The sequence below is a fragment of the Hydra viridissima genome, unplaced genomic scaffold, assembly GCF_058129835.1.
Source record: "Hydra viridissima isolate aposymbiotic clone 2 unplaced genomic scaffold, HvirCarnegie_v1 scaffold_3, whole genome shotgun sequence".
Lineage (NCBI taxonomy): Eukaryota > Metazoa > Cnidaria > Hydrozoa > Anthoathecata > Hydridae > Hydra > Hydra viridissima.
In genome coordinates, this window is record NW_028324302.1 from 14,846,377 (window position 1) to 14,865,000 (window position 18,624).

The following is an 18,624-nucleotide window of genomic DNA, read 5'->3' on the forward strand; positions in this document are numbered from 1 at the left end:
TGTGGTTATTATTTAAGTATGTTAAATTAGCCATTTATGCGTTTTGTCGATGTTTTCAAGTTGTAAAAGAAACATTAAGTTCATAATACCAAAAAATAAAAAAATTTTGTACATCTTGAAACCATTGAAAATATTGGAATGTTAACAAGATCGCTAATCTAAACGAAATGAAGTTGCATACCAATATTGTGGTTATGATTGGATTGTTGTGAATGCGAAAATCTAACAACTAAAGTTATCAAACCTGGTATTAAGCGTTTGGAAATTCAAGATCAGACTGGAGCAAGCTGAAATGAAGAAAAACATAACCCTGTATTATTTTCTATTGTGTTTAAAAATAACTACAATGTTTTGAAAGTTTTAGTTCAGTTTGCTGTTTCCTTTTTTCTTATCTTATCTATTTTTACAAATAAGAATTATGATTATAGGTTTAAAAGTATTTTAAAATGGCTTGAACATTTTAAAAGTATTCTGATTTTTTCGTTAAGATGTCTTTAAAGAAAAAAACAGTTCGAATCCTTTTTGCACTGTGTTAAAATTTCACTTCATATATATCCGACAAATCGACAGCCTTCTAATCGATGTAAACTAATGCTAATGATTGAAATTCTGTGTATGAAAACGAGGTTTTGCAAAAAGCTTTAAAAGTAATAAAAAAATAAGTATAAAGATGTGTGCATTTATCTTTAGAATGATCAAAATCTCAATCTCAATAAAATATCCCTTCGAAAGATATTCGCCGAAAAAGCTCTGAAAGTCAGAGCATTTTTTTGGCGAATATTTGTTGTAGCCGTTCTTGCTGATGGAAATAGAAATGACGTAGTTTCGAAAACCCATGTTTGTTGGAAACTGTTTTCCTTTTGAGTGACTTTGTTTTTGTAGACAATCTCCGAATGTCAACAATTATGTGTTCATGATCAGGTAATGAAGCATATGATGTTAAAACTCTGCCAGTCTCTTTTCAGGATGTTTGAGTAGCAATCCAATGATTCTTGGATACTGAGAATCTTATTGGAATTGATACAACAGTGCGTTCATTCGCAGGCAAGAAAAAAAGTATTGCTCAAATATCCGGCATACACTCAATTCGACTAAAAATATCTTTCGTTTTTTCGCCATTAAAATCTTTAAAGTGAGATCTGATTAAAAATCAAATTTTGAATTTTATTAAAATGTTGTAAGTATTGCACATATTGCTTTATGACGTCCCTTAACGAAGTAACGTGGAGTGCCAAGCTTTTTAATTTTGTTTTTTGGTATTTTCCCACCCCGTTTAACCAAAATCAGCTATATAAAGTAGGTTAAAAGAATTTCTGACCCTACACCTACTCTTAACAATTCTGGATATACATTAACAATTTATGGTATCAGTTTTTATTGGTGAATTGTAAAACAATACCTTATTTAATGAATTCTTTTAGTCAAAAATTTCCTAGCGCTGAAAGAAACGGAAAATACTTTAAGTTAAAAAGAAAATTTTAATATAGTTTTGAAATAGCCTATTACTTAATGTATATACATTAATTAATAGGTTATTTCCAGAAAAGATTTAGATTATTATTATTATTATTATTTAAAGCTTTTTATTATTATCATTTTTTTAAAATTTTGTTTACTAGCTTAATGAAATGTATGCTTTACTTAATAACAGTTTCGTATGCAGAAAATTGAAAATCAAGCTTCTCTTATTCTACCAAATCTCCTTTTCTCTCAGGTCTCTTAAGACTACATTCTATTCACCTCATCCACCAAGTTTAAAGTTTCGACCTTGTTTGATGATAGTGAATAGTATGGGGCGCATTTTAACGTTATAATTTTAATTTATGGCAAAATTTTAACGTTGAAATAATATTAAAATTTTTTACGTGGCATTTAAATAAACATAAAGTTTTTGCAATACAATTAACAAGGGCGAGAATTTCACCTTAAATAAACAGCAATTCGTTATAAAACTTAAGTTCAGTGTAAGATTTGAATAAAACGAGAGAACAAGTCTAATTGGTAATGCAGAGTACTAAATTTTGCCATAAACAAAGGGACAGATGAGGTGGTAGTTATTAGATTTTTTGAAACTCTCAAAACATTTCTCAGATGTTAAGTGCCATTTTATTTTATTATTATTTTTTTTTTACCACAAATTGAAATGTGTTGACCACACATTCCAACTTGTAAAAAAGTTATTGGAGAAGTCTGTTTATAATATTGCCTATGAAGTTGATGGCAATAAGAGAGATAGGAGAACAATGTGAAAAGCTGAGACCTTACATATGAAAGTAAGGAAAAACATTTTGAAATTAAGTTTAGAAATCAGCATATAATTACTTATATGCTACTTTCTTCAGCTGATAGCGAAGGAAAAGCCTTTATCCAGGATGCTAAGAAGCTTAGGATGAAGAGTACTGCTTGTTATCGCCATGGAAAAGGTGAAACTCTAGAGAGTGCGTTTTAGAAACCCACTTTTTTATACTGGCATCATTTTAAATCAAAGACCAACTACTGTGGTTAAAAAAGACATCGATATAGAAGGTAATCGTCAGTACTGGAAAGCACACAAAAAAAATTACCCTTCATTCTTAAGAATAGCAAAAGATCTTGTAAGTCCAAACCAGTCTTGCTCTTCAAATAGAAGTGACAGTTAACTTTCCTTCATCAAAGAAGGGTTGATTGTCACTGCCAAGAAGTCAGAGCTTGTTACAACGAAAACTTGTCTAAAGGTTATAGATACCGACGGTTCAAAGGCAGATAAAATTGAAAAATAAGGAGGTTTTCGCGGCCTAAGATAAAGTCTTAATTCAATTTTTGCAGGAATCTGAGCTATTGACAGAATTAATTCTTTTTTTTTTTTTTTTCCAGGGACAAGAGTTAAAGTATATTTCTTTAAATGAAGTTTAAATGTTTTTTTAAATTAAACTTCATATCATAGTATTTCCTCTTTTCAGTTCCTGTTATTTACCTGTTTTTTTTTTTCTCCATTTCTACAATTTTAGTGTATTTTATGCTTGTGTAATCTTTAAAGTTGTAATAAGCTGTGTTTTTATAAAGTAAAATTTTGTGTAAGTTAACTCGGTCAATATTGTGTGAGAAACCAAATCACCAATCAATACTGAAAATGTTTACAAAATAACTGGGATTTATTTATAGACACCAAAAAGAAAAAATGCCAGTATCAGCTGGTATTTCTATTTAAAAACTTATTAGGATTAATTTTTCTGGTAAAATCTCAAAAGGAAACAAGATTTATTGCTGTTAAGTGGTTAAAAAGCAGAAAGAGTATATTTAAAACACATGGTAATTTTTACACCAAAAACAAACTTTTATTTTTCTCCTACTAATAAATACATAAATTAATAAATATCAAAAAATATAAATTTGTAAATGTAGAAGAGTTAAAATACAAGTTTAAATTACTTTATGTTCCTTTTTTATTTGAAGTTGAAGGAAGATCGCACCAAGGTGTAACATTTTTATCGCAATTGAGTTCAACATCAATCACAGAACAATGATAACTGTCAATAAAAATCTCTTGCCTTTTCACAATACTGTACTGAAGCGTGTTCAAACCTGTTACAAGATCTCGTGAAAACATAGCCTAAAGTAACCCAAAAAAGTATTTCAAGTTTTAAATGTTAACCAATAATTAAAAATTATTAAACAACAGGTTTATAAAAAAAAAAAAACAACCAAAAAAAACAAACAACAACTAATAAACTAAAATGTTACTTTTTTTAACAACAAAATGAGATTAAAATAAACATTTTTATAACAACAATTCATAATTGTAAATAAACCTTTCTTTGTCCAGGGAGCTTGATGTAATCACGTTTACGCTCAGGTCCATGAAAGTGCTTAAAAGTATTGTATCCTGTAAGAATTTCAGACCCATGGCGATAGACCTTGATAAAATAAATGATTCAATACTTTAAAACAGAAATAGTATATTTAAAAAAGTTAAAAATTTTAAATAACATGCACTTATGATATTTGAAGTAAATACAATAATACAAACATAAATATACATTTATATATAGGTTAAGATAAATTTTTTGTGAAAGTTTGCAACATTACACAAACTGATGTTAGGTTGGCCCATAAACTCTTGCAATTCAGAAATATTTCTTGTCTGAAATTTGTTTCATAAATTGGGATTTCTATGGTACAGGTTAATTACAGGACATTATGCAAAATTGCTATTAGTTTAAATTCCATTAAATATTATGGAATTTAAACTAATAACAATTTGCATAATATTATAGGTTATCCAGGGGTAAACCTGGGCACTACTCTACAAATCCAATAATAATAAATTTCTTCCAAAACTAAGAGTTAAATAAATATGGAAAATCAAATTTATTAAACCTACCAATCTATTATTGCATAAGTAAAAAAAGTTCTCATTGAATTTCCATTTTGAATTAAAGCAGACTCTTCTGCATTAATTTGCTTGAAGGAAACTGTTACAAATAAAGTTACTAATAATATATGATTTAAAGAAAAATTTTTCAAAAACGAAAATGGATTGATAAATAATTTGAGGGAAACAAATGTAATACCATTATTACATCTGCTGGGTAAAAACTTTTATAAAACAACTGGATAATTAAAAAAAGGCAACCTTTTGCCTTAATGTTTTAAAACCATATTTAGAGTTTAAACTTTTTAATCAATAAAGAAGTAAGACATGTACCAGAAAAAATCTGCGCATGTTCTGATGTGGTGTTTACGGAAACCGTACATCATTTTAAATAGCTAATTGTTTTAAAATGTGATTGTATTAATGTTGTTCAAAATTTAAACAACTCTGTTATTAAAACAATTAGCTTTAATTGAAATGTCATCAAATCAAGATAAGAAGCGAGAAAAAATTTTGCATTTTCTCGTTGAAAATCCTGGTGTATCAAACAAAACAATTTCTAAAGAGCTGCTGATTGCTTTGAGAACAGTGCAGAGCGTTGTGAAACGATTTAAGGACACTGGTACAATCATAAGAAAATCAGGAAGTGGAAGAAAAAAATGTTTTGTTAGACGAGATCTTGGTAAAAAGGTAAAAGATGCCTTAGACAGAAAACCGAAGATTTCCATTCAAACATTAGCGAATAAATTTAAGACAAGTGCTTCCACTATACAAAGAGTAAAGAGAAATTGTGGTTATGAATCTTATAAAAAGAAAAAAGTTCCTCGTCGTGAAGAAAAGCAAGAAAATGTTGCAATTCGATGTTCAAAGCTGCTCTATAAAAAATTATGTGCTAAAAAATCTTTGATTATTGATGATGAAACTTATTGTGCTGCATATTTCCGATCTCTTCCAGGACACCAATATTATTCAGCAATTAATCGCAAGAAACTGAATTCCAAATATAAATGCATTGGAATAAAAAATTCGCTAAAAAATTCTTAGTTTCGCAAGCAATTTGTGAATGTGGTGAAAGAAGCTCTTGTTTTGTGACTACGGGAACAATTAACACCAAAATATACATAAAAGAATGCCTCAAGAAACGTCTTTTGCCGTTTTTAAGAACAGACATGGGTAACCAGTTATTTTGGCCCGATTTAGCATCATGTCACTACTCTGGGACAACTTTAAACTGGCTTAGAGAACATAAAGTAGATTTCCTTAAAAAACACTGCAATCCACCAATTTGTTCCGAACTACATCCTATCGAAAGATATTGGGCTCTTGTCAAAAGAAAACTAAGGTTCAATGTAAAAGAAGCCAAAAACATTAAAGACTTCAAAAATAAATGGATGAGAGCTACCAAGAAAGTCCAGCCAAAGACTGAGCAAAAGCTGATGTCGAGTGTAAAACACAAAGTGCGTGCGTTCTCACGTACAAAACTTCACAAACTTTCTTAAGTGAAATTTAAAAATATTAATATATGTACTTTCAAAATATACATAACATTCAATATCGAAATATAATAGTTAGATAAATATCCTTTATAATGTCTTATAAAAAGAGCAAATTTAATACTACCTTCAAGCCTTTATCAGAGATTCTCATGTAAAACTCATCATCTTCGCGACCCCAACCCCAAAATATATTTGACAATCCATTTAACTACAAATGACAAAAAAAAAAATGCTTCTTCATCAGAATTATGGATCGATATATCCATATATAGACTTAAGTTTTAACCTCCTCAAACTGATCCACAGACAAGAGTAAAATACCACCAACAAATGTAGAGTAGTGGTACTTTGGATGAAGGTTTGGAGCTGCAACATGAAATGGGCCAAGTTCAGGGTAACCATAGTTTAATTCAGGATTTAGTGGCATAAGATCTACATCATGCATTGCAATATAATCACATGATTCATTTCGTGCAACCAAAAAGCCTGTATTAACTAAAGATGCGCGGTTGAATCTTAAAAAAAAAAAAATAGTTTCAGTAAATTTCATGTTAAACAAACATTTCTATTATACCTTACTTAAATAAGAAATTGAGAAATATTAATATTTTAAATGTATTTATAATTAAGCAATCAAACAATTTAAACAAATTTATCTATTTCGATGAAATAAGATAAAAGTATATATACCTGTGATTGTCTACTTGATTCATAATATAAATCTTGTGATTAATTTTTTTAGCATTTAAGTATTTATGCATGTGAGGTACAAATTCCTTCATTTCTTCAAACCGATTTCGAAAAGGAACAATTATACCCAACTTATGAGGTCCAGAATATTCTGTAGGATTTTTTTCATGTAGGAAAGGAACACCTTAAAACAAAGAAACAAAATATTACAACTATATAATTTTTGTGTCATTTAACATGAAATACTTTTAACAAACTATACTCATAATTTTCTGTTTAGAATGAGAAAAAAAAACAACAAAAAAAAACAACAACTAAAAAGCTAAGTAAAGATAATTTTGTTTTTTATAATGCAACATTGACAAATTTGTTTTTTATAATGTGAAAAGTACTTCTACATTATAAGGAGCTCTTGGTTTGAATTTTTAAAGTCTTGTACTAAAATGCAATTAATTAATAACTTGTAAAAAATTTTTTTTGAAGCTTAAGAAATAGTTTATTACCTTTAATACTTGCATCATTTTCTGAATATATCTTAGGTGCATCAATTGGCTCCACATTATGATGTTTTTTTATTTGATTGATTATATCACTGTCTATCTGATGCTCATTTAAGTTGAACAAATCAACAACGTCGGCATATTGGTGAACTGATGATGGTGCAGTAGTTTTGGAAATCTTTTTGCATTCATTGCTTACAAAAAGTAATTTTCCAAAAAGCAAAGTTAATAGAAAAATAAATAGATAAATTATGATTCTTTGTTTTAGTTTAAAATAATGCATTTTCTCTCAGGCTTTCAATAAGTAAAAGTGCTCATTTCGGTAGCAAAAGAAATTATAAGAAAAAATCTAAAATATAAAAATATGGCGGAGTCCATTTAGTAGTTTTGCTGCAGATTTTTGAACCTAACTAGTGTCTATTTTACTTTTAACATCATGACCCAGCACTTTTGCACCACAATTCTTATTAAATACGCTTAAGATGTTCGATTTGCAGGTATTTGAGAAATCTGTATATAATTGTCTACACAAGGTTAGGTACTACAGTTTACAGGTCTAACTTTCAAATTGTTCGTGGATCAAGGTTTTAGGAGGACTTGAAAAATATATTTTTGTTGGCAATCGCAAACCACAGTTTTCGAGAAAATGTAGATAATTTTAAATTATAATGTGCTTTCGATTTGATTATTAAAAAAAAAAAAAAAAAAAAAAAAAAATGGAAATGCATAACCACGTTAATGCATTTCTTGTTTTAGTTTTTATCATTTAAGAATAACCATTATTAGCTTTAAAAAGTTACGAAGATTTTAACTAGCGTTGCCAGATTTCTTTTCTAAAAATACCGGACACTTTCTCATACATCCGAGTCCCAACATTCTTCGTGAAAATCCATTTTGTTTCATTTAGAGAACTAAAGACGGAACAATATATATATATACATACTAATAATACAATACATTTTATGAGGATATACAAGGAATAATGAGCCGAGGACCCCCTACTTTTTTCTAAATTTTAAAAATAAAATATAAAAAGATATATAGAAACTTTTGTGACTTATATAATTTTTATCAAACTTGAGCGGAAATGACGGGCACTTCCGCTCAAATTTGATAAAAATTATAAAAGTTAAAAGAACATTTACTATTACTTTTACACTACAATAAAATACTAATTTTTAATTTTTTTTTTAGTTTTTAATAATGCTATTATACATCCTACGTGCTTCTAATATATTTTATTTTTTACCTTCATAGTTATATTTAATGTTAGTCTCGATTGCTTTTATTAGTTTCTTTTTTTTTTGAAACTGCATCCTGTGCAAGTATAAGATATGTTAAAAAATATACAAAGTTCACTTCTGACTGAGTCAACACATAAACAACTCCTTTCATCGGTCCACACATTATTCTTTCGACATTTGCATTTGAAACCAGAATAGACATAACATACTGTACAATTTTCAAAAGATTTGGAGCTGACTCCTTCTCGAAAAATTGTCACCACTTTTCAAGAAATGATGCTTCTGGAAGTAATGGGAAAACAAATTTCAATGCACCCAACTCATCGTTTAAATCATCGTTTAAATTTCAATAACTTCGTCTAGAGTTGGCGATTTTGTCAGATTACCAAGGCTAAGAGCCTTAAGTTTGACACAAGGAGAGTTGTTAAAAAAAAAGACATTTTTCAATACCATTTAAAAATAATGCGTAAATAATCAAATGAAGAATAACAGATATTCTATAATTTTGAAAAAACCGGACATTTACAAGTCCGGTATTTATTTTTGTTTTTTACGGGACAGACTTGAAATAATGGATTGTCCGATTCAAAACCGGACACCTGGCGACCCTAATTATAACTGTTCTGATTTTTTAACGAAAAAAAAAAGTTTTAAGAGAAAGAAAAATAAAAAAATAGCGCGAAAATTAGTCGTGTATTTTTTTTTTTTTTTTTTTTCAATATGATTTCCAGATTTTATCGAAAACTTTAAATAATTTCAGAAATTGTGTGCAAAAAGGTAAAAAGCCCTTAAAATCAAAATCCGTAACAAGATCAATGTCACCTTCATTAACATCATCTTCATCTCTATCATCGCTAATATATTTCTGCGTAAGAAAAAACGCGTCAAAAAAGACAAATAGAATTACTTCTATTTGTCTATTATATTGAATTGTTCTATTTTTTAGTTACAGAATCTAATGTATAGGAAGCTATGTGTAAAAATTCATTATAGGTAAATTAGATCAACACCCCCTGCAAACATTACTGGGTAGAGATATAACACCCTCCCAAATTAATGGTAAGCAGAAGTTATGTTTTCAAATATTCTTTTAAAATTTAACTTTTGCTTCCATAATTTTGCGGACTTTTTTATGTCCCAGTTTAAAAAAATGAAAATTTATTTCAAAACAGCTGGATTTGAGTTTAAATTTTAAATTTCCACGGTCTTTATTTTATACGACTCCCAACAGTCGGATGGCAGTTTCAGTCAATGTTATAGTTTCAAACTCCAAAGTACAAATGTCAAGCGATAATTTCTTAAACATCAACGGCGGGTATTTCAGTTGATTATGAATCAAACTCAAATTTTGTTTACCAGTCTTTTAAGCTAAGTCAAATTTTTTGAAGTTTTTTTAAAAGAGCACTTTTTATGTGTTTAAAACAGCTACGCTTTTGGCGTGACATGTTCATGCATAAACCTTTATGTGTTTAAAACAGCTACGCTTTTGGCGTGACATGTTCATGCATAAACCTTTATGTGTTTAAAACAGCTACGCTTTTGGCGTGACATGTTCATGCATAAACCTTTTTTTTCTTTAAATTTGAAGTATGAACATGTTTAACGGTCTTAATCGAATAGAAATTCTGCGCCATCTTGAAACGAGGTACGCGAAGTATCTCAATTTTTTTTGTAACTTGTAACTTTCCATGCCTAGTTATATAAATTATCTTAAATTCGATTGATTTTATGACTGATATCGAAGTTTGCACTTTAATCGTTAAAAATCAAACGCCAATACGTTTAATTATTTCTTTTAAAAAATCCAAAAATGAAATATTTTTCCAAACATTTAAATTATAGCAACCGTGCATTTATCGCGAGATCAGTCTGTTTTACTTATTGACAATTAGAAGGAACATAAATTCTAATAGACTCGGTTAAAGTGCCAAACAACATTCAAAAGTGAGCAATAAGTATTACGCAACGCTAGTATAGCAATTTTTACGTAGACTAGACTTTCAGAGAAGATTAAACTACGAAAAGTTAAACTGTTAGAAACGCAGCTAACAAAAAAATCTACGCGTCTGTGTTTGCAGAACATGGGTGTCACCGAACATGAAAGATAGCAAAACACAATGAAGTTTTTTTTAAAAAAAAGTTTGGATAATATATATATATATATATATATATATATATATATATATATATATATATATATATATATATATATATATATATATATATATCGGAGCTTAAAAAATGAATAGTAAAATAAGTAGAACTCAAACCCTTGTATAGCTTTGAAGTTAGCATCAAAATTATATCTTGCAGCAGACATAAGCATAGCAGAAATAAAGTTTTTAACATCTCAGATATCGTGTCTTTCAATGTAGCTGTATATTTTCGCCTTTCATAAGTTTAACGACAGATATTATAAATTTCAATCAGACAAAACCATTAGAAATTACGTATATTTCACTAACTATTATGCATATAGCAATTACATTACGCAATAATTTATAGACCTTTATAGTACCTTTCTTGAAAATTCAAAGGCAGTATAGAAAATATTGCAGTTAAGTACGCCACATAGTCAATAAATAAATTTTAGGCTTATCTACGCAGTTTATGAGAAGTGCTCACTAAATTATGCTGCTAAAAGTTAACTTAAAAAAACCAAATTGTAATCGTTTCGCAGTTTGATGGAGATCGCTTTGACTTCGGTGGAGATGGTTAGAGAGAGCAAGCTGGCAAATAAATGCCTTTAGTTGTAGTTGTTTGTGCTTTTATAAATTTTTCATAGTAAACATTTTTGAGTTACAAAATGCCGTACTTTTCTTCGCATGCCTTTTGCGCTTCTATTACGGCCAACTTTAATGTTTTCGACGACTTTCTTTTAAAGTGCTTATCAAAGTGAGGAATAAACAAGTTTAAATCTTTACAAGACATTTTTGACTGAGTGGTCGAGTTTAACCAATTAACATGGGCTTTTCTTTCAGAAGACGTCAAGTCAACACATGCTTCGAGTGAAATAACTAAGCCAGGCCACCATCCGTAACCATGACATCTGCCCCATACTACATCACCAATTCGAATCTCTTCTTTACTTCTAGTTAAAGGTTTCAATACTTTTTGCTGCTCCAAAATTCGGTGATACAATGTTTTCTTCTCTATGATTTGTTCGCATTTATTAGTACATTCTACAATTTTCGTCATATCTTCAGCATCACTGTCCGAATTATCTTTGGATTCCACTTTCCGATTATCAACTACAGAAGAGTTTTGCGAAACTAACTCATCTTGTTCAATGTCTTCTTCAACGTCTACCTCAAATACAGAAGAAACACGCTGGACTTGAAAGTTTGTATTAGGAAGTAAACGAGGACGCAACTTAAACAAATTACGCTTTGGTGAAAAAAAAGTATTTTTCTCTCCACTGGGATCGCAAATAACACTACCGCTGTTCAAACTTCTCATATCACTTTGTTTCCTATGGCTATAGTTCAAACTGGAAGTGTCTATGATCGATTCATCTACAAGTATAGTAAACTGTTTTACAGTATTGTTAAAATATTTATCAGTTAAGTCTTCAAGGTTTGACGTTTTAGATTGTTTTATACCTAGATCCTGCTCTGCAGGATTCGGTAGAGACTTAAACACTTTTATTGGTTTGCGTCTGTTTTTGACACGTGGAACACTGCATGCAACTGGTTCAGGTGATAAATCTGTTTCGTGACAAAATAAATCAAGATCAGTTTGCTTTTCAAGATCTTCACTATCCAAAGTTAGATTTAAGTCTTTTCCGGTCTTAAAAGTTGAATTTTTTGGCATTGTCCTCGTTGCAACGAAAGAATTACTGACCCTGCTATCTAAACTTTGCTTTGTAGACACATGTGGAATTGGTGAATCTTTGGAACGAGCAATCTTCTCTTCAGAAACACTTTCTATTAATGTCTCCCCATATGACTTTGACTTAGAGAGTGTTGTGTCAGATGACACAGGTTTTATTTCTTTTTTATTTAATTCAGCCCTTTTGGGTTCAATTTCAAGCTTGCCGTTTGGATATGCTTCCTGATCTGATTCTTGATTCTTATAACAATCTAATTTGTTACTTAAAAAGGATTTTTCTACTTTCTTTAAACTAGAGGTTGCTTTATGCTTTTCAGAAAAAGATTTAGGTGTAGATTTGCAGCTAAAGCTCATGAAACTCTGTTCTCTTAATTTTGATCTACTTTTTTCTGTCATGTACTTTTCAATTAAATCATTTTCTATAGAAGTTTCATCTTTTATTTTACCTAAATTGACTTTTTTACTTTTAAGGGATGTTGAAATATGAGCTTTTGTTAGACATGAGTTTATTTGACCTGAAATAGCAGAATCCTCAATGTTTTTTTCTTTCGAAACTTTCATGTTGTGAGCTAAAGCTTTACGATTAGCTATAGCTGATGCTCTTAAACTCCTTCGTTTCTTTTTTCTTCTTAAATTATCATCATCTAAATTAAACGTACTTCTTAAATTTTTACCTCTTAGTTTACGGACTGAATCATATTTCCGAATATTGTTCAACGCTATTGTAATAGGATCAACACGTTTAGGTTTAGACACTAACTTCTTTTTTGATGGTGAAGAAGTATTTGAATTATTTTTTAGTTTTTCTGTACTGAATGTCTCAATCTGAGTAGGAATTCCTGTTGAATACTGTTTATTGTGAATACGATTCTTTTTGGAAAGCAAATACTTTTTAATTTTATTTTTCTGTTGCATTTTAAAGTTGAGTCCTATTTGTTTTATAGGCTCTGAAAGGTAAACATCAGAATTCTGAACTTTGGAGTCAGGAAGTTCTTGTTTAATACTTTTTAGCTGCTGATCTATCTCATAGTTTGCCACAGTTTCTTTTAGAGTAGGTATGGTATGCTCAATACTTTTTAAATGATGCCTGGTTACCTTTTTTGGGGGTTCTAAACCACAAGTGACTTCAACTTTTTCATCAAGCCGACGTTTTGCCTTTGAATTAGCTAAATTTATTTCCTCAACTGTTTGACAAACTTGTTCTAACCGTTTCCCCTTTGTAATGACAAGTTTAGGAACTTTAAGAGGTATATCATCTTTTGATAAAACAGTTCCTTTTAAATCATTGTTTAGTGAAATATCACCACTAACATCACTTTCATAGTGTAGAGATTTTAAACTTTTAGATAAATAGCGGGAGTTTGATCCGAGAAAAGAAAATCCAGCATATTTCTTTGAGGCAGGTGCTAAATTCGAGTCAGAAATAACATTTGTTTGCATACTTGTAACTATGTTTTCTTGAGTTGAAAAGACTGATTGATTTAATGTATTTGCTGTAAAATCTTTATCTATCCAAGAGTTTGAATTAGATTCACAAAGAGTGTTCATTTCTTTACTCTCCAGATTTTGGAAAGAAGAATTTTCACATTCAGTACAGTTATTTAGTATAAACTTATTTTGCGAGGTAATTACTTTTGATTCAACAAAATTCTTGCTCTCTAATTTATTTGAACTTGTCTTTATATCCTCAGTAGATTCACCAGTCTTAATTTGAGTTATCGGCAATTTGTTTGCACTTATTCTTTCTAGAGAAAATTTTACATCTTTTCGAAATGACATATTTTTAGGTTCAAATCGATGGGGAGAGGTTTTCAAGCCAATTAATTTGGCAGTAGGTTTTGGTTCTATGCGCCTAGTTAGCCACTTAGACTCAGTGTTATGAGACTTTGATAGTTCCTTACTTGGAACTAGCAAAGGTAGTAATCCTAAATCTTTGCTGGAATTGATACTTTCTACTAGTCCACGTATAGAGTCTATTGGGGACTTTTGACATGTAGTCTGTGCATTAAGGTCATAATCATCAAGAACAATACATGATTGCTTTAATTTTTTGCTTCGTGTGCTTTTTGATGTTGTGTCAAGATCTCGATGAGTTATTTCATGAAGTAAATTGTCTGTAGTCTCCTGACTAAGCAGGGCTTTTTTAGGAAAATAACCATCAGGTATAGATCTAAATAAGAACATTTATTTATTTAGAGAAACTGTGAAATACAACAACAACAATTTCAGTATTAAAAAAGTTATAGTAAAAGTAATGAAAAGTATAATAATACATAGAGAACAAAAATTTAATTCATCCAATTGCAATAAATTGCATACGCTGTAATTATTTTTATATCGTAAAGAAAAAGTTGATTTGAAAAACACAAACACTGTGAACATTTATTATGTAACTACTATTAATATGCATATACTATGTGCACGTAACAAATTATCAATGCGAATTCTATAAGTGTTCTTGAAAAGATACTTAATTTAAATTATTTTACTCTGAATGCAAAGAACAATTTTTGAAATTAAATAACCAGCCTTGCAAAACTTTGTGTTTAAACTAAGTACATACTTGTAAGTTGGAGCCACATTATCATCTGACAACCATACTTAAACTTAAAAATTTTTTACTTGACTTAAAAGCTTTTCATTTTAAAGCACTTAATCTTTAAATAATTACAAAGCATTAAACTTAAATACATTATAGAAAAACTTACTAGTAAACCTAATATCAGATGATTTTCTATAAATATCAAATAATACAAAAACTTATTAAACGTGTGCTAAAAGTCATCCATCCAGAACAGCATATCCTGGACAGATTTAAGTGTTTGGCTGCAAATGTGAAAATCAGACATGTGAGAATTGTGGAAGTAATGGGTGGCCCAAGATAAATGGCATAGGTAGTATTTTTATTATAACTTTGTTATTTTTTTAGCTAGAACAGTGAATTTTTTTAAAAAGATTTATTATAAAATTCTCTATAAATCTGTCTTGATGGCTTTGTTTTATGGTTTTTAATTTTATTTGTAGATAATGAAATCTAAAGATCTGCAAAAGCTTGCACTTTCTAAATACCAAAATGGTGATGGTCCATCAAAAATATTTGCTGATATTAAGGGTGTCATTGGGTTTTGTACAGTAAATCGGTGGTGTCAAATGATAAGAGAGACAGGCTCTATCGAGTTGAAATGTCCATCAGGTGGTCCAAGATCAGTTCGAACAAATGCAAACATTCAAAAAACCAGAAGTCGTCTGAAACGTAAAAAGAGGATTTCATCTCGAAAATTAGCTAATGAACTCAAAATCTCCAGAAACAGTGTTCAAAGAATACTTCAAAAGGATTTCAATTTGCAGGCATACAAACACAGAGTTGAACCACTGCTTACAAATGGTCAAAAAGTCAAGAGAATTAAATTTGCAAACTGGATAAGAAATCATTTTCGAAAAGAACAAACACTGAAAATTCTGTTTTCAGAGGAAAAAATTTTTGATTTAAATGGTATGTACAATGCCCAAAATGATTGCATATGGTCCACTAATCATAATGAAGCTGATAAAGATGGTGGTATTAAACAGAAACAAAAATTCCCTCAAAAGGTAATGGTTTAGTTGGGAGCTTGTTCAAATAGTGTTACACCACTGGTTATCTTGGACAAAGATACAGTAAATCATGACTGGTATATAAAAAAAGTGTTGCCAGTAGCCTTGAAATATGGAAACGAGATGTTTGGTGATGATTGGACATTTCAACAAGATGGAGCAACCTCACATACGCATCATTTAACTCAACAATGGTGTCATGATAATTTTCCTGTTTTTATTGACAAAAACCACTGGCCTCCAAATTCCCCAGATCTCAATCCTTTAGATTACTCAATATGGGATGAACTCATTCACCAAATGAAATGGAATAAAATTAAATCAAAATTAACATTAGTTCAAGAACTTAAACGAGCTGTAAAAAACATTAGAGTAAATGTAGCTTTAGAAAGTTGTACTAGTTGGACCAATCGCTTATATTGTATGTCAAAAAATAATGGAGACTATTTACATTAAATAAATCATGTCATTTTGTAGAGAATTTAATAATAAATCTTTTAAAAAAATTCACTTTTCTAGCTTAAAAAATAACAAAGTTATAATAAAAAACTACCTATGCCATTTATCTTGGGCCACCCATTAAAAATCTTATGGAAGAAGTAAATCTACAGTGGAGATAAAAATTAAATCTACTAAAAAAGTATGAAAAACAGTAGCAGACGAGGATTGCAAGATTTTACTAACTTTTTAAATCTAACCAATGAAAAAGAAGAATGGTTGTGCCAGCAAGAGAGGGTTAATCAAGATACCAATGCAGTAAAGATGAAGAAAGCTTTAGTACTAAAGAAGAAAAACAAAATTTACTGAAGAGAAGACTTTTCTTAAGCAATTGTTTACTTATTATAAACAGTTTAAAAGAACAGGAGTTCCCTAAAGTAAATTTCAAAACTCTGACAAATATGTGCAATGAAAGATGGATTAATCAAGCAAAATATGCTTAGCTGCATATACTTTACTTTGAGAACAGTCAGCCAGAGGTAAGTCATCCGGTGACTTTGTTGATGGGACATGATTTTCCAGTGAGACCTGATTTTCCAGCAAGTAATATAATCAGGATAACTACAATCATTCCAAAATTCCGTTGAGCAAATGCATTAATAAAATTAAAACAAAATTTCTTTTGACAAGCGAACACTAAAACTCTTGTATCTTTTATTAAATAAGCTTGTACATATACAGTATGCAACAAAATTATTCATACATCTAGCATATTACTAAACTTTGTTTTCATACTCTAATGTGTTTATTCTTTTTGGCTATGAAAAAATAAATATGTGTAAAGATCATAATAAAGAATAATTCTGTGTTGATAATAATGATATTAGGTTATTATATTTGATTAAAATATAATATAGGCAAGGCAACGGTACAAATAATAATACAAAAACATAAAAAAATTGACAGTGTGCAAAATAAAGCATTTTCAGGCCATCCACCAAAAACAAGTTCTAGAGAAGATAGGCTTATTATATGAGAAGTAAAGCAAGAGCCTGTTATTTCTGCCAGAGCTATTAAAGAGAAATTAAGCATGAACATTTCTAAATGAACAAAACAACATAAACTTGACTCTGCAGGGCTTTGTAGATCCCATGTCATAAAAAGATCTTTCATTTCGAGAAAAAAAAAAAGCCTTGCCTTTGCAAAAAAGTACTTTTCAAAACCACTAGATTCTTGGAAATCAGTTTTATAGTCTGATGAAAGTAAATTCAAACTAAAGCATTCCAAAAAAACCCAAATCTATGGGAAAAAAAAAGGAAAACCTTTGGACAAAAAAACTATAAAAGCAACCATCAAACACGAAGGTGGTTATGTACTTGGGACTGTTTTAGTTATAATGGAGTTGGTAACTTAGTTCAAATTAAAGAAAAACTAACAGGAGCTGGATATGTAAATATTTTACAAAACAACCTTATGCCCTCTGTTAATAAAATAGAATTGACAGATCAATCTGTCTTTCAATCAGACAATTATCAGAACCATACCAGTAAGATTGCCGAAGTATATGAATGTAATAAATTAAATAGAGTTGTTGGATTGGCCTGCTCAAAGCCCACATATCAATCCAATTGAAAATTTCAGGAATCATTTTGATGAAAAAATTAATAGGAATGAGAACAGTATCAACAAACAAAGTCTCTTTTTAGCTTTGGAGGCAGCTTGACATAATATTCCTCAAAAATATTTACAAAACTTAATTGATAGTATTCCTTGTTGCTTGCAAGCAGTAACTGATGTCCTAGGACTTCATACTAAATATTAATTAACTACAAAACAAAAAACTCAGATATACTTACTAAAACTTTGAAAGGCATATATCTCAATTTTTGAATAACTTTCATTTTTTTAGAAACAAGATTCAAAATTGCAATTATTATAGCTTATATTATTAAAAGTTGTTGCAATAAATTTATTTTTAGTTTCTATCTTAAATCAATTTTTTTTTTGTTTTATTGCTGCAACATATTTTATAATAAGGTATGAATAATTTTGTTGCATACTGTAAACTTATCAAGGAGTGACATTTTTTTCGAAAATTAAAATGCCAATGGGACATTAAAACTTGTCACATCCCTATTGTACATATATGTATATATGAAAATCAATTTTATAAAAGGAAATGATGAATATAAAAAGTGCTTTGTTACTTAGACATTAATGTACTACAATTTATTACACCAACTTTACTTCAAGTACTTTTATATAGTTTTATATAGTTCAAAAGACTTTATAATTGGACTTCATCAAAACCTTTTTAATTAGATTAAAGATAAAAACATTCATAAACATACATACATACATACATATAAGTATATATATATATATATATATATATATATATATATATATATATATATATATATATATATATATATATATATATATATATATATATATATATATATATATATATATATATA

At 29.3% G+C, this 18,624-nt stretch overlaps 2 protein-coding genes across 2 annotated transcripts in view; both read right to left on the reverse strand.

The window, feature by feature from the left end:
• Window positions 1-3,292: 3,292 nt before the first annotated feature.
• LOC145180606 (beta-1,4-galactosyltransferase 7-like) lies at window positions 3,293-7,850 on the reverse strand. Its single transcript, XM_090081610.1, has 6 exons — window positions 7,041-7,850; window positions 6,538-6,721; window positions 6,134-6,362; window positions 5,972-6,055; window positions 3,789-3,893; window positions 3,293-3,589 (listed from the first exon to the last, which is right to left on the reverse strand). Exons 1-6 carry the CDS (start codon window positions 7,318-7,320, stop codon window positions 3,410-3,412), a joined length of 1,062 nt encoding a protein of 353 aa, XP_089937736.1. The 5' UTR covers window positions 7,321-7,850; the 3' UTR covers window positions 3,293-3,409.
• Window positions 7,851-10,723: 2,873 nt separating this feature from the next.
• LOC145202409 (uncharacterized) overlaps window positions 10,724-18,624 on the reverse strand; it is a 10,188-nt gene continuing 2,287 nt past the window's right edge. Inside the window, exon 2 of the mRNA XM_080075339.2 lies at window positions 10,724-14,282. Within this exon, the coding sequence (XP_079931465.2) occupies window positions 11,081-14,282 (3,202 nt within the window). The 3' untranslated portion in view covers window positions 10,724-11,080. The remainder of the gene's footprint in view (window positions 14,283-18,624) is intronic.